We start from the raw sequence: 14380 nt of genomic DNA, 5'->3' as shown, positions 1-14380 counted from the left end.
CTGGAAGTTGCTCTGGATAGGAGTGCTAAATGTAATGTAATGCACACTTGCACAGCTTCTGTTGGTACTAATAAAAATGCATGAAAAACCTAAAATGTGTGTCCCTGTGCCCTATAAAATGAATAATATTCTGCTACTCAGAACTGCATTTATGACTTTGCCATAAAGATAATGTTCAGTGGAGACCATGACAGTGGTGTGAATGCTCTTGGTAGGAGCGAGTAATCATAATGCAGTTGCTGCCCATAAACCATATCATGGATCTTCAAATGAATTTACTGGGTGTGGTCATCAAATATACTTTAGTCTGATTGGCTGATGTCATTTGGTCAACGTAGAGTCTATACTCATGAGTGCCTTTGCGTTGTTAATGCCTACAGATGATGTATGCAGGTTTTTGACCAGCTTAATATTCTTTTGAAAGCAGGAATATATTTGTTTTCTTTGCAGCACATTGTACATTACTCCATGAGGGCCATATACTGCCATAAATAATACTGAATTATAATTTTTAGGAGGCTTATTCATACTGTATATATGGCAGTCAACTGTCTACAATGATGCCTCTTTGTACAGTAAGTGTGTAGTTTCTATCCAACAAGGTATAACCGATTCTTGAAATAATGGAAATAATAATCTTGTTGCCTCACAGGCTACATGGTGGACAGTAGAGCTATATATCTCGATATGCTTAAGAGAAATAGCGATATATGATAAGATAAGACACGATACAATACGATGAAAATCTTAAAGTATAATGTTAAAGTATCAGTATTTATTTGTAACACCAAAAACACAGCATACTGTATATCTAAATAGTAAATATCTAACTGTATATCTAAGTAGTATTTTAAAAAATAATAAACACAAGACAATTGCACACACAGCATACATCTTGTTGTCAAGTATGAAAATAATGTCAGTTGCTTCCAACATAAAAACACAATTCTGTACTTAAATAAAAATAGTTTCTGTACATAAATAAAAATAAGTTTTTAACAGTGTGCAATATAAGATGTACACTCTGTTTCTCTAGTCTCTACTGCAGGTTTTGTGACGGGAACACAAGCCTGTCAACAGTGTCTAGTTTCAGGGATGCCCTGTGGCATGTCACAATGTTACCACTGGTGCTAAACACCCTTTCAGAAGGGGAAATTGTGGCCAGGACACAGATAAGTAACCTCTTGAACTCCTCCTTCTCTGTTGTGCTGATGGGGACCATGTCTTTTGCCAAATGATATGCCACTGCAGCTGTTATTTCTTGCCACCTTTTACTATTTTTGTGATATTTTTTGTGATATTTTTACCCTGACACTCATTGCGCCATTTGAAGTTGTTGAAGTTTGCTGTTTGAAGGTGTATCGTATTAGTTGCCCTATACGCTGTAGTTGTACAAATCTGATTACTGTACTGTGTCCTAAAACAGACCTTGCTCTCAGCTGAGAACTGTCTCATTGTGGAACTGTACACATCTGGTCCCCGTACTGTCGCTATACTTACTGTATGCACTTTTGTAAGTCGCTTTGGATAAAAGCGTCTGCTAAATAAATAAATGTAAAATGTAAATGTAAATATGGCATAACTCTTTGAAGCTGCTAGTGTTACCTGCTTTCCAACAGACAAAGAGCTTTTACCCGTAGCAGAAGAGGTCTGTCCCTCTTCATGGTATTTCACTGACTTAGCAAACTGCACTGGATGATGTTGTTTGAGGTGGTGAAATAAATTCGTCATGCTTCTATCTTTAGTTGTGATGTTTCTATGGCATAATTTGCACAAGACTGTACTCTGTTGAGTGTCATCCCTCCAGAAACCGAACCATTTTCACACAACCAACTCATGCGTGTTCTTTTTAGGAATTAAATCTTCGCCATTGGCTTTGTTTTCCTCCATTGTTGACTGACTTATCAGTTATCACTGAGGTAGGCCTGAGTGTGGGAAAGTGGTGAAGATTGCTAGAGTGACATACACTGACAATGAAAGACAGGCGTGGTGACAGTGGTGTGTGTGTGTGTGCGCACACCAATTGGCAAGAGAGAGAGAGAGCTGCACCGTTCTCTCCTGTTACATTACAAATATGGTTATTTCTTATATCTTCTATAAAATAGTATTCAATATATTGATATTTTCAATATTTGAGGCTGCACAAATTAAAAAAATATATTTCAGTAATGAAATGTGGCTGTACTTACTGGAATTACTGTACTGTATGTCATAAACCGCTGTGTGGCTGTTTTTGTAATTTAGAGCTAAAGTTGTTGAGCACTGAGGTGTTGCATGTAAAGAGTTTTAGATGGGTTTTAGGCATTACTGAAATGGTAGGTGTGCCATCTGGCAAATAACAAGTTGGCTAATCATACTCTGTACCTATACAGTATCAAGATTTGGCCCCTTTGGGGGTGGGGCTCCTAAAGAAATACCCACAATGACCCTAATGTCTGATTCACTACAAACATTAACTTCTGTACCATCTAACCTTTTTTCAGAATTTGGATACAATTTCATTTGACCACACAATGTGGACCGTTTTCACTTTCTTCTGTATCTTATTTTTCTTCATATCTGTCTTACATTTCCGGTCTCATTACTTAATCAAAAATGTTCTGATGCCCCAATTTGTTTGTTACCATGGACCACTACTCATATTCAGTCAACTGCCAGAGCTGATGACAGCCACCTTGACTGCACATGAAAACTAGCTAGCTAAACTCACATTTTCATAACAATGTTAACGGCAGACCTATTTTGCATTTCTATTGACTTGTGAGGAATTAGTACATAGTATGTGTGAGTAACATTGTGAGGTCTGCTTTTGTGGGGCCTTCTTCTACACTGAAGGTGTTTCTTATGGTTATTTATGTTATTGTAGCATATCATGATTATATGGATATGACACAGGACCTCATATAACTTTTTCTGGACTTTGTGGCCATATGTTTATGATTAACAAATATAATTCACACTCTTCTCACAATTTATATCTATTGCTTCTGTTTGCAGGGTGTTGAATACTATGTGACTATATAGTCAGGAAAATATATACAGCCAGCATGACCATGTGGTGGATGGTCATGGATGGAGGGTCTTCCTCCACATTTTGATGCCTTCCGGAAAATAATAAGTCCTCACAGAGTCTGATGTAATCATGGTTGTTTGGTTTACTGCATATGGTGATAAATCACATACAGTAAACTGGGTTGGTCCGCGGAGCAACAGGTCTCTATGCATTCGCAAGCACTTCCTCAATCACTCTGGCCTCCCCTCTGCCTGCATCCTCCTTTTATGCTGTTTCCTCAACTCCTCCTATACCAGGGCCTAACTCCCAACTCCTCCCAAGCCCCTCCTTCAAAATCACACCATCTTCATTTGATACACCATTATCTTTTAAGCTGTTACATTCACCCCACCTGGAAACTCCCATAAACTCTATTATTTTTAAATATAACACATCTGGAAATTCCCATTATTTCCAAGTCTGTACCTGGATGATTTTTTAAAAAGTAATTAAATAATACAAAGTACAGTTTATTTTTTAAGCAGACATTTATGGAATTTTACCATTATTTCCAGGCCCGCGTCTGTCTGATTTTTAAAAAAGGGTTAAATAACTCAAAGTGCTGGTCTGGCAGTGCTGTACTTCTCCAAGGTCACATGCTGATACTGGCTGTCCTGTAATAGCCTCCAAGGAATGTTTTTGACCTAAGATCCCCCCCCCCCCCCAGCATTGCTTACACTCATAGACTCATAGAATCACATTAAATCACATAGAATCACATCATGTGAGTATTAGTGCTTAATGCTTTCCAGTAGTTCTTTCCTCGAGTTCTACTGCTAATTATTTACAGGCCAAATACTCCGCTAACTTCACTGAAGAATTTGCTGAATTAATGTCCATTATTACAGACTTTGACCGTATAGTGATATCTGGTGACTTTAATATTCATATCGATAACTCCAACAACAAGAGTACTAAAGATCTTCTTGCCATGCTGGACACCTTTGGACTGTCCCAGCATGTGAAAGGGCCAACACACAGTGGGGGGCATACATTGGACTTGATTATCACCAAGGATCTCAATATTTCAAATGTTGATGTAATTGACCTTGCCTTATCTGACCACTTCTGTGTGTTTTTTGATGTGTCCATTACCCCTCACATCCATATTATAGATAAAAAACTGTTAAAAAATGGTTTATCAATGAGAATACTAATGCATTGTTCAAGGAAGCTAACTCTTTGTCACCAACCCTTACTTCAACCTCTGTTAATGATCTTCTAGATAATTTCAATTCCAAAATTGTTAATATTATTGATGTCATTGCTCCTGTTAGGGTCAAATCAATCTCTGGTAAGCAAAAAGCACCATGGAGAAATGCTACATCTGTAAAAACCCAAAAAAGGGAGTGTTGAAAAGCTGAGCGCAAATGGAGAAAAACAAAACTCCAGATTCACTATGACATCTATAAAGACAGACTTCATAATTACAATTCAAAATTGAGAAGTGCTAGACAGTCCTATTTTTCTAATATCATTAACAGTAATATAAATAATACACGCATTCTATTTGCTACTGTTGACAGGCTAACAAATCCTCCACCATCAATAGCTCCTGAACTTTCCACTAATAAATGCAATGAGTTTGCCAATTTTTTTGATGATAAAATTCAAGGCATTAGACAAGCCATCCATAGTTCCATGTCAAACAAAACAATTGTACCACCACCACACCCAGAAAAAAGTACTTAGGTAAACATGGCAGAGTTCAAAGCCATTGATTTCAAAATTTTTGCAGAAATTGTATCACATCTTAAGCCGTCTACCTGCTACCTTGATCCTCTGCCTAGAAGCTTCTTTAAAAATGTATTTAATTGCCTGGCACAGATTTACTACAAATAGTTAATTGTTTTCTCCTATCAGGCAGCTTTACAAAGTCTTTGAAAACTGCAGTTATTAAGCCTCTATTTAAAAAGCAGCCTAGATACATCTGTAATTAGCAACTACAGACCTACCTACAGATCAAACCTACCCTTCATAGGTAAAATCATTGAAAAAACTCTCCACTAGCAACTTTACAAATTTTTAACCTCAAGCCAGGACTTTCTGGCTCAGCCCTTAATTGGTTTAAGTCCTATCTGCAGGACAGGGACTACTTTGTCTCCATTGGCGACTATGCATCAGAGCAAATCAACCTGACGTGTGGAGTCCCCCAAGGTTCAATCCTCGGGCCTTTAACCTTTACATGCTGCCATTAAGCAAAATGATACAAAAAAAAATTGCTTACCATAATTATGTGGACAACACCCAAATTTACATGGCTCTTTCACTAAGTGACTATGGTCCCATAGACTTGCTGCTTCAGTGCATTAAACAAATCAGACCGGATGTGCCTGAATTTCCTTCAACTAAACAAAGACAAAACTGAGATAATTGTCTTTGGCGCCCATAAAGAAAGGCTGAAAGTCAGTGCCCACCTTGAATCTCTCTCTCTATGCACACTAAAAACCAGGCCAGAAATCTAGGTGTAATTATGGACTCAGATTTAAATTGTAATAGCCACATCAACTTAATAACAAAATCAGCCTATTATCATCTTTAAAATATAGTTAGAATTAGAGGATTCATGTTCAAACAAGACTTAGAAAAGCTCATCCATGCATTTACTCTACTAGGTTAGATTATTGTAATGGTCTTTTTTCACGTCTCCCGAAAAAAGCTCTCAGACAGCTGCAACTTATCCAAAACACTGCTGCCAGAGCTCTAACTAAAACCAAGAAATTTGAACACATTACACCAATTCTCAGATCTCTGCACTGGCTTCCAGTTTGTTAAAGAATTTACTTTAAAATACTGTTGGTCGTTTACAAATCACTCAATGGCCTAGGACCAAAATACATGTCTGACATGCTTTCACCATATGATCCCTCTAGATTCCTTAGGTCAGCTGGGACTGGTCAGTTAACCATTCCCAGTCAGAACTAAACACAAACTTCCAAAAGGCCTCAGATGCCTCAACTCTGACTTAAAACTTTTTTTTTCTGCATTGCTTATGCACTATGACCTTATTCTTGTTATGTATTGTCTTACTTATCAAATTTTAATTATTTGTTTATTCTCCCTTATACAGTTTATTATCACTTTTTATTTGTTTTTATTTATCTTATTCTGTATTTCTTATCTAATGTTTTTGTTCTGCACTGCCTATGCACCTGATCTTTACTCCCTTTTATATAGTCTTACTTTCAATTTTAATTCTTTGTTTATGGTTTAATTCTTGTTTATTCTCCCTAATACGCTGCATTACCTCTTTTTATTTGTTTTTATTTATCTTGTTCTGTATATTCTTATCCAATGTTTTATATACCGTGTGTGAAGCACACTGAATGGCCTTGTTTACAAAATGTGCTATATAAATAAACATGCCTAATCCTTGCCTTGCCTTGCCTAGTAGTGCTTAATGCATACATTTCTCCACCACAACCATACACTATGAATGATGCAAAAAAACATTCAGATTCTCTATAGAGTAGGACCGTACAATACTGGATTTCTCAGGACAAGAATACTGCTCGTCATAGACACTCTCAAAGGTCAAAGTTTATGGCTTCTGGGGGAGCTTCGAGTGCCCCCTAAACTCCCCCCAGATCACTTTAATCACTACATTTGTTCTTTGTTGTTGAAACACCAACAAAGAAAAAGCCCCTCTGCAGAAATTGTCTTGTCTCTAAGATGCTGAATCAGAGGACAGAGATAATGATTTGTATTTCCATGTTTGATAACTCAGGGTAGGGTAGAGCAGTGAATGTACTTACGAGATATTTACCAGTGAAGTAACTTAAGTAAATAACGTCAGGCGAAACTGTTCAGATGGACTCCTACCTTTTTCTTTTACATTTGTGAGGGATAATCGTAAGATTCTGAGTTTTTACAACTTGGGAAGCTCATTTTCATTTTATAAGGTGAAAGCAAAGTCTTTCGACATTGCGCCATTTCTGTCCACTTTAGAAAACCGTGGAGATTCACTTCACCAAGCGTTGCTGATCACACAACTCCTACTGATTTTCTTTCAGTTCAGTGAAAGGCGCAGCTGTGGGTATGTCACGTTTTCCTGATTGGAGAGATGCTACGCATGCGCGGACGTGACGTTGAAAAATTAGCAGCGACGCAGTTGTGTAGAGGCAGGTCATTCATGCATTACGGAGAAGTAGTTTAAGTGGCATTCTAGTAAATTCTATCTTGTTTTCTGTTTCAAACGCTGAGTTAACTAGGAAAAACGGTACAAGTGGAGTGAGGGTGGCATTTGGTGTAACGAAGAGCAGTGACAAGTAAAGAAAATTGCGGACTATTATTTTGCATTTCCGCAGCTTCGCTTACACGCACCCGTACACGCTGATGGCGGTCACTGTGGAGGAGTTATACCGTAACTATGGGATCCTTGCAGACGCTAAGGATAACCTGAGCCAGGTGAGTGCAGTTGCGAGCAAGACCTTCAGTTGTTGTCCTTGGGAGAGTACGTGAGGTTATTGTTTGCCCTTACTGGACCATGAGTCGCTCGTTTAACAAGTGAAACAGAGCCCGTGGAAGGCCATAGCTGAGCGGCAACACACGGGCTGCGAGTCCGAGGATTTAGTGCGGAACGTAGGCCCTGTCCGAGCTATTTGTCAGAATTGTGAGAAGCTAACTAACAGCACTACAGACGAATCCTCATAAATGGCCAAGAAATTGGCTTGTTAGCTAGCTAAAACATTAGTTAAGGAAAGCTCGTTAGACTATTTCTGTGGTGGATATGATAGCGACCTGGTAACTCGGTAACTGGCTAAACGGAGCAATACTTAAGTAGCTAAGAGGTCAGTGGGAACGAAAAGGAGCAGTGGTGATTAGTATAGTAAGGATATTCAGCTAGTCAGCTCTTGTTTGTAGCGGCTAGCTAGTCTAGCCTGCTAAATCTGTATTGTTGGTGAACAGAGATAAGCAGTATTGCTTGCTTCACATATGCAGCACCGGGATGCATATCAAGCAATCCTGGATGGCGTCAAAGGCGGCCCGAAGGAGAAGCGTCTGGCTGCACAGTTCATTCCCAAATTCGTAAGCAACTTCCCAGAGCTGGCGGACGCAGCGATCAATGCTCAGCTTGACTTGTGTGAGGACGAAGACGTCTCGGTGGGTGATTTGGGGTGGAGTGGGGTTCCGAAATAACTAGTATTAACATGCAAAACTATTTCCTGAAGACACATTTTTGGCCTTTACTTGACATAATGGATATAGTCTTTTTGCACAATGTCCTAAAGTAACAAGGGACTTTCTCTCTAACGTTTGTCCTCTGTCGTGACATTACAATATCCGTGTAGATTCGTCGGCAAGCCATCAAGGAGCTCCCGCGGTTCGCTGCTGGAGATAACCTGGCCAGACTGGCAGACATACTGACACAGCTTCTTCAGACAGGTAATGACTGCCTCACCAAAGAGGGCCCTGCTCACCATAAGTATTGAGCTATGTAAAGGTGACGTTCATGTTGTCCCATACTCTGACATGTTGTGGTGGCCTTTCCCCCGTGTTGTCTGGTTTTTTAATTAAATGTCATGTCTTGTCCTTCGCTGCCTGCAAGTGGGACATATCGAGAATATCAATCTGTGGGCAGTTTTGTCGAGTAATTTGACTTGTCTGACTTTTTGTTTACATGCAGTTGCACAAACCCATTTTTATCTCACTTCTGTTTTTTTTGTTCCTTCAGACGATTCTGCAGAATTCAACCAGGTTAACATTGCCCTGATCTCCATTTTCAAGATGGATGCAAAAGGTGTATATTTTTACTGTTAAGACGTTTTTTTTCTTTTGCCTAAATTTTCTTTTCTTTTTTGTAAATTTCTCTTGTACTTCATATAACGTGCATTTCAAAGTAGCATCTTATGTGCATAACAGTTTCTCATTTGCCAGAAGCAGTCTGGTTTATCAGGAGTCTGTTTCCTGGTGGCTTCTGTTTAATGTACGTGCCACTTTCTGGTACAAGCTGGAATGGCTTGGCACAACTGTGTGTTATGGTATCTCTTCATTCATGTTGTGGTTTATGACATGGGAATTGTCACTATTTCTATGGTGTCACAGGAACCCTTGGCGGCCTGTTCAGTCAGATACTGCAGGGGGAGGACATTGTGCGGGAGAGGGCCATCAAGTTCTTGTCCTCCAAGATAAAGACGCTGCCTGAGGATGTCATGACCAAGGAGGTTGAGGATTTCATATTCACAGAGACCAGGAAGGTCAGAGAATCTATTCCAGGAGGCCCAGTCATCTGTAACTTAAAATAAAATATGTTCTATAAAAATTATAGTGCAGGAGACCCTCCACCATTCTTGGATTTGTGATTTGCCATTGTGAATCTTCATGCCATGTAATGCACTCTGTTCCAGGGCTGCATAATATAGTGCAAGGCATAAAATATAGTATTTATTTTTAACAATGTATGTTAAAAATTGCTCGCTTCCTTTTGCAGGTGATGGAGGATGTGACGGGAGAGGAGTTTGTCCTGCTAATGCGCATCCTGTCTGGCCTGAAAAGCCTACAGACAGTGAGCGGAAGGCAGCAGCTGGTGGAACTGGTGGTGGAACAGGCCTTCCTGGAGCAAGCACTCAACCTGGCTGATGTGGACAACGTGGACAGGCTGCTGCAGTGTACCCGCCAGGCCTTGCCCCTCTTCTCCGTGTGTGCCCGTGCGCCCTTGCTAGCGCTTGCAACATTTGACACAGCCATGGCAGGCACTGCCATTCACTGACCATTGAATAGGCAGAGCTATCAAGTTGTCTTTGACTAACTCAGTGTTTTGGTGTTGTGAGAAATGTGTTTTGATTGGTGCATAGTAGTCAGTGAGTGGCAGTGTGGGGTAGCTACATCTGTTGCGAGGCTTCTTAATGAAGCATTGTTAGTTTACTAGTTTATGTACTTACTGTTTTATCTCATGTCACTTTTGCCTAGCTCAAAGTACCTTTTTTCCTGTCTTCAGAAAAATGTGCATTCTACAAGGTTTGTGACATACTTCTGTGACCACGTCCTGCCCAACCTCAGTACACTGACCAGCCCCGTACCTGAGCTGGACATCCAGCTAGAGGTTAGTGTTGTGTCCTGGGCTGGTACCCCGGGCTCCCACACATCGTGTAAATGAGGAGGAAACACTATAGGTCAGCATTTCCCAAACCTCTCCTGGAAGACCCATTGTCCTGCATGTTGTAGATCTCTCCCTGCTCCAATACAGCTGATTCAAATGATCAGTTTGTTATTAAGCAGCTTCAGGAGTTCATAACGACTTGATCATTTGAATCAGCTGTGTTGGAGCAGGGAGAGATCTAAAACATGCCAGACAAGGTCCTCCAGGAGAGGTTTGTACAATAGATGTTCTTTATTACAGCTATTGGGCTCCTGCCTACTGTCTGTCTTCTGTCTAGTGGGTTCTCTTTGTGATCAGAGTTGAAGGTTGTGCCAGCTAAGGGTGTTACAGCAACACATAAAGCTGATGCATCACCTAGCCTGCTATCTGGTCAATTTGTACAATGTCTGTGGTAACACGCAGAGGAACATGTTATTTGGTTCATTTGAACTGAAGGTTGTTGATCTTTATATTTATTAACCCCACCCCCGCTCACTGTTGGACTGATGGCCCTGACCCTCTTCCACTTGCAGGTGCTGAAACTGCTGGCAGAGATGAGTCCATTCTGTGGAGATATGGACAAGCTGGAGGCCAATTTGACAATGCTGTTTGAAAAGCTACTGGTAAGGTGTCAAAGCTGTACTTGCCTTTTTTGGCTGCCAAAATTTCAACCTCTTGAAATGGGGTGGGGGGGGGGGGGGGGGTCACAAATCAGCTCTCTGTCACAGGTGCTTGTACCATGGGCAGTAATTTAAGAGCATGATATTGAGATTACTTTTTCTAGTAAAAGGCAGCAGGTATTGGTAAGTAAACCTGAGGTAAAGCCTGTATTTCCTCCTTACGAGCTCTATGTATTAAATGTTTGATGTGTACAAACAAACACCTACCTGGGGTTAGTCTTCCAGAGGAAAGTTCTAGGTGACATTTATGGCTTACAAATGAAAGTGGCTGTCCTGGTGGTCACCTCTGCCTGCCCACTCCACAGGAATTCATGCCCCTGCCTCCAGAGAATGCTGAAAACGGGGAGAATGCCAGCAACGAGGAGCCCAAACTGCAGTTTAGCTATGTGGAGTGTCTGCTCTTCAGCTTCCACCAACTTGGCAAGAAAATGCCTGACTTCCTCATCGACAGAATCAATGCTGAGCGGCTTAAGGACTTCAAGATCAGGCATGTGCCCACCACCCCTTCCACCTCCCTCCTCCCATTGCTTTTCTATAGTGCCTGGCAGCTGCTGCTTGTAAGAGTCTTTCTTGTAGTACTTTAGTACTGTTTTACAAAGCTCATGAAATATGAATGAGGTCTCTGAGTAAATAAGTGCTTTTTGTCTTGCTATGATTGATTTTTTTTTTTTAACCACAATGTGTCATTAGCCGTGAATAGCAAAATTGCAGATGAGTTGAAGGGTGGCTGAGAGCACCTAGACGAGCAACCCCTTCTGACATACCCAGCCCTATCCCTGGTGGAAGGATGTTGGGTTGTTAAACTGCTGTGCACTTCAGGTCATCCTTGGCTGGAGACACGTCTGGGATTGAACCTGGGCTTTAGACCTCAGCTCGCACTCAGAGGAAGTGCCTTAACCACTGACCTGCTTGGAAGGCCATCAAGTGTTTTTGTTATCCAAAATTTTCTAATTATAAAAGACTAACATTAGCTTTTTCCCATGTTGCTCAAAGTGAAGGACGGATGTACAAGTGGATTAAAGTGAGGTTGAATCTGCCTCCTTGCTTGCTTCATTTTCTCTAACTTCCCACAATTTTGTCTCCCTCTCGGCCCACAGGTTACAGTACTTTGCACGCGGGCTACAAGTGTATATCCGCCAGCTTCGAGTCGCCTTGCAGGGCAAGACAGGGGATGCTCTGAAGACAGAGGAGGTGAGAACAGTACTGAATCTTTAGCAGCATACACTCTCTCTCTGTGTAAAACATGCTCAAATGAATACCGAACAACCTTTTTTTCAGAACAAAATCAAAGTTGTTGCATTAAAGATCACCAACAACATCAACGTCCTCATAAAGGTGAGGCAGTCAGCATTGTCTTTTGGTGTGGGCTTGAAATGGATGTGAACTAACGTTACATAAACCACTGCAGACGCAGTGCATTTTTTTTCTGAAGTACAATATAAATAATGCATATACCAAGCATTGCTACATAGGCTGGTGCTATTTTGTGGTTATCACCCTGATATTGCTCCCTATGATCTGTAGGATCTCTTCCACAACCCACCCTCTTATAAGAGTACCATCACTCTGTCCTGGAAGCCAGTGCAGAAGACCGAAGCCGCTGGGTGGGTGCCATTTGTATTCTTAGGAGAATAAGAAGTAAAAAAAAATCAAACATTACGTTTGATACCGTGTTTTATGTGTTATCTTAGCAGGCTTATCCAGAGTGACTTGCATGGCTTACCACTTTTATTTGTTATCCATTTGTCCTCTCTGCCCTGTAGTCAGAAGCGGTTGTCAGGGGAGGAGCTTGGAACAGAGGCAGGGACCACGGTGAAGAAGCTCTCTCCACTGCCCAGGAGGGACGCGCGACAGATCTACAACCCCCCCAGCGGGAAGTACAGTGCCACCATTGGCAACTTCTCCTATGGTAAGAACACACTGGCTTGTTCTGATTCATATTGCGCTTGCGTTATGATGAACCCAGACCGAGGCAATAACTTCAGGAATGTTCATTCACAATGGTTGTCATTGTCTCGGAATAGTGGACAGACGGGCTTTACAGGTGGTACTGCCAAATACATGGGGGTGTATTCTGGTTGATTTTAAGGCATGTGCACACACTTGTAATTTTAGGAAAAATGAGGATTTATCAACTTGTGCAGAGAAACATGCAACCCGGATGCTGAGCTGTTGGTATAAACTCTTCTAAAGAACAAATGTAAGATGACTATAGATATGAGACAAAAGATGCCTGTGGTGTCTGAGTATTCTAGAATGGTGAGTGATATGGATACTTGTTCTTATGGAAGTGACCAGTGTTGAATTTTGTCCTTTTTTTGGGATTCCAGAACAGCGTGGTGGCTTCCGTGGGGGGCGGGGCCGAGGCTGGGGAGGCCGGGGTAATAGGACCCGTGGGAAGAACTACTGAAGAACCCAGCCAGGTTCCCTCACGATCGTACCAGGCTCGCTGTGTTGGCGAACTGCGTCATCCCTGCTGCCCCCTCCAGCTCCTTAGCAGCCTTTACAACATTTTCCCTCCTCTCCAATCACCTGTAAAAAAAAAAAAAAAAAAAATGTCTTTTTTTTTTTTTTTTTTTTTTTTTTTTTTAAGTAATACAATTCTTGTAGTGGAAGCTACACCTGACAGCTTATCAACAAGACTTTTTTCTTGAAATGCTTTTGTTCGAGTAGATGTTTCTGGATGTTTTTTTGCTTTTTGTACGGATGAATTTCTGTGGAACAGGACTCACAAGCTGTACTACATGTACTTGATTAACTTGTCAGACTGTTGGAAGAAAGCAAAAGAAAAACAACCTTGTAGGTTTGTAAGGATCAACAATGAAGTTTTTGAGAATTTTATCATAAAATTGACTTGGAAGCATCTTGTTGCCCTCCTTTTGTTGAAGTCTGGGGATAAGACTGGGAGAAACAATATGGAGACATCATAGTTGTGTAGGCATTGCAGTGTATCAGGCAAAGTAGGCGATACAAATTAGTTTTAAAAAGAAAAGATAAAATCCAAGCAGCAATGCCCACTTTGTGGGCTTTGTTTACTGTAGGAGCACAATGATCATTCAGAATTTGGGTTTGTCTTATGATTGTTAGATAACCAGCAATCACAGCATTTCAACAGAGGATGAGAGACATGATAATCTTTTGAAGCAACTTTGCTATGTAATCCACGGTAGCTGTTAGACTCAATTGTTGAGCTGAGTTTTTTGGCTTTAAAGTTTTGCATGCATTTTTGTATTGGCATTTTTCTCATGTTGTGTTATTTAAAATGTTTTGGATTAAAAACAGAAAATTGAATCTGGACCAAAATTTTTGATTGTATGGCATCTCTTTATATTTATATTAAACAAGTACTTAAATATTTTTTTTTTTAACACAAGCAACACATGACGTTCTCTTTTCACACTTAATTGTCTCACTTGTATTTTGGGCACTATAGCTCGAGCGTCACAGCTTCTGTTCCTTGCGTAAAGAATCTTTGAACCATTTTTCTGTAGTTCATGCAGCCTGTCGTTGAAGGGTTTCGCATTTTATTTAGCAAGTGTGCTTTTTGTATTTGTGGCGTGGTGATCTTGA

The 14380-nt window shown here is 40.7% G+C and overlaps 1 protein-coding gene across 1 annotated transcript; it reads left to right on the top strand.

The window, feature by feature from the left end:
• Positions 1-7160: 7160 nt before the first annotated feature.
• api5 (apoptosis inhibitor 5) lies at positions 7161-13352 on the top strand. The gene is made up of 14 exons (XM_036535093.1): positions 7161-7459; positions 7994-8155; positions 8344-8437; positions 8727-8792; positions 9098-9249; positions 9483-9689; positions 9990-10094; positions 10664-10753; positions 11116-11297; positions 11908-12001; positions 12089-12145; positions 12335-12414; positions 12574-12719; positions 13141-13352. Exons 1-14 carry the CDS (start codon positions 7388-7390, stop codon positions 13218-13220), a joined length of 1587 nt encoding a protein of 528 aa, XP_036390986.1. The 5' UTR covers positions 7161-7387; the 3' UTR covers positions 13221-13352.
• Positions 13353-14380: the final 1028 nt, after the last annotated feature.

Source organism: Megalops cyprinoides, chromosome 8 (genome assembly GCF_013368585.1).
Source record: "Megalops cyprinoides isolate fMegCyp1 chromosome 8, fMegCyp1.pri, whole genome shotgun sequence".
Taxonomy (NCBI): Eukaryota; Metazoa; Chordata; class Actinopteri; order Elopiformes; family Megalopidae; genus Megalops; species Megalops cyprinoides.
Note: the sequence above shows the minus strand (reverse complement) of the source record. Positions and strands in the feature narration are given on the sequence as shown.

What these genes read in the sequence shown, in the direction of transcription:
- api5 (XM_036535093.1), top strand. Translation starts at nt 7,388, where the DNA reads ATGGCGGTCACTGTGGAGGAGTTATACCGTAACTATGGGATCCTTGCA. An exon ending in GACACAGCTTCTTCAGACAG is followed by an intron (nt 8,438 to 8,726) that starts GTAATGACTGCC and finishes TTGTTCCTTCAG; the next exon opens with ACGATTCTGCAGAATTCAAC. An exon ending in AGCTGGACATCCAGCTAGAG is followed by an intron (nt 10,095 to 10,663) that starts GTTAGTGTTGTG and finishes TTCCACTTGCAG; the next exon opens with GTGCTGAAACTGCTGGCAGA.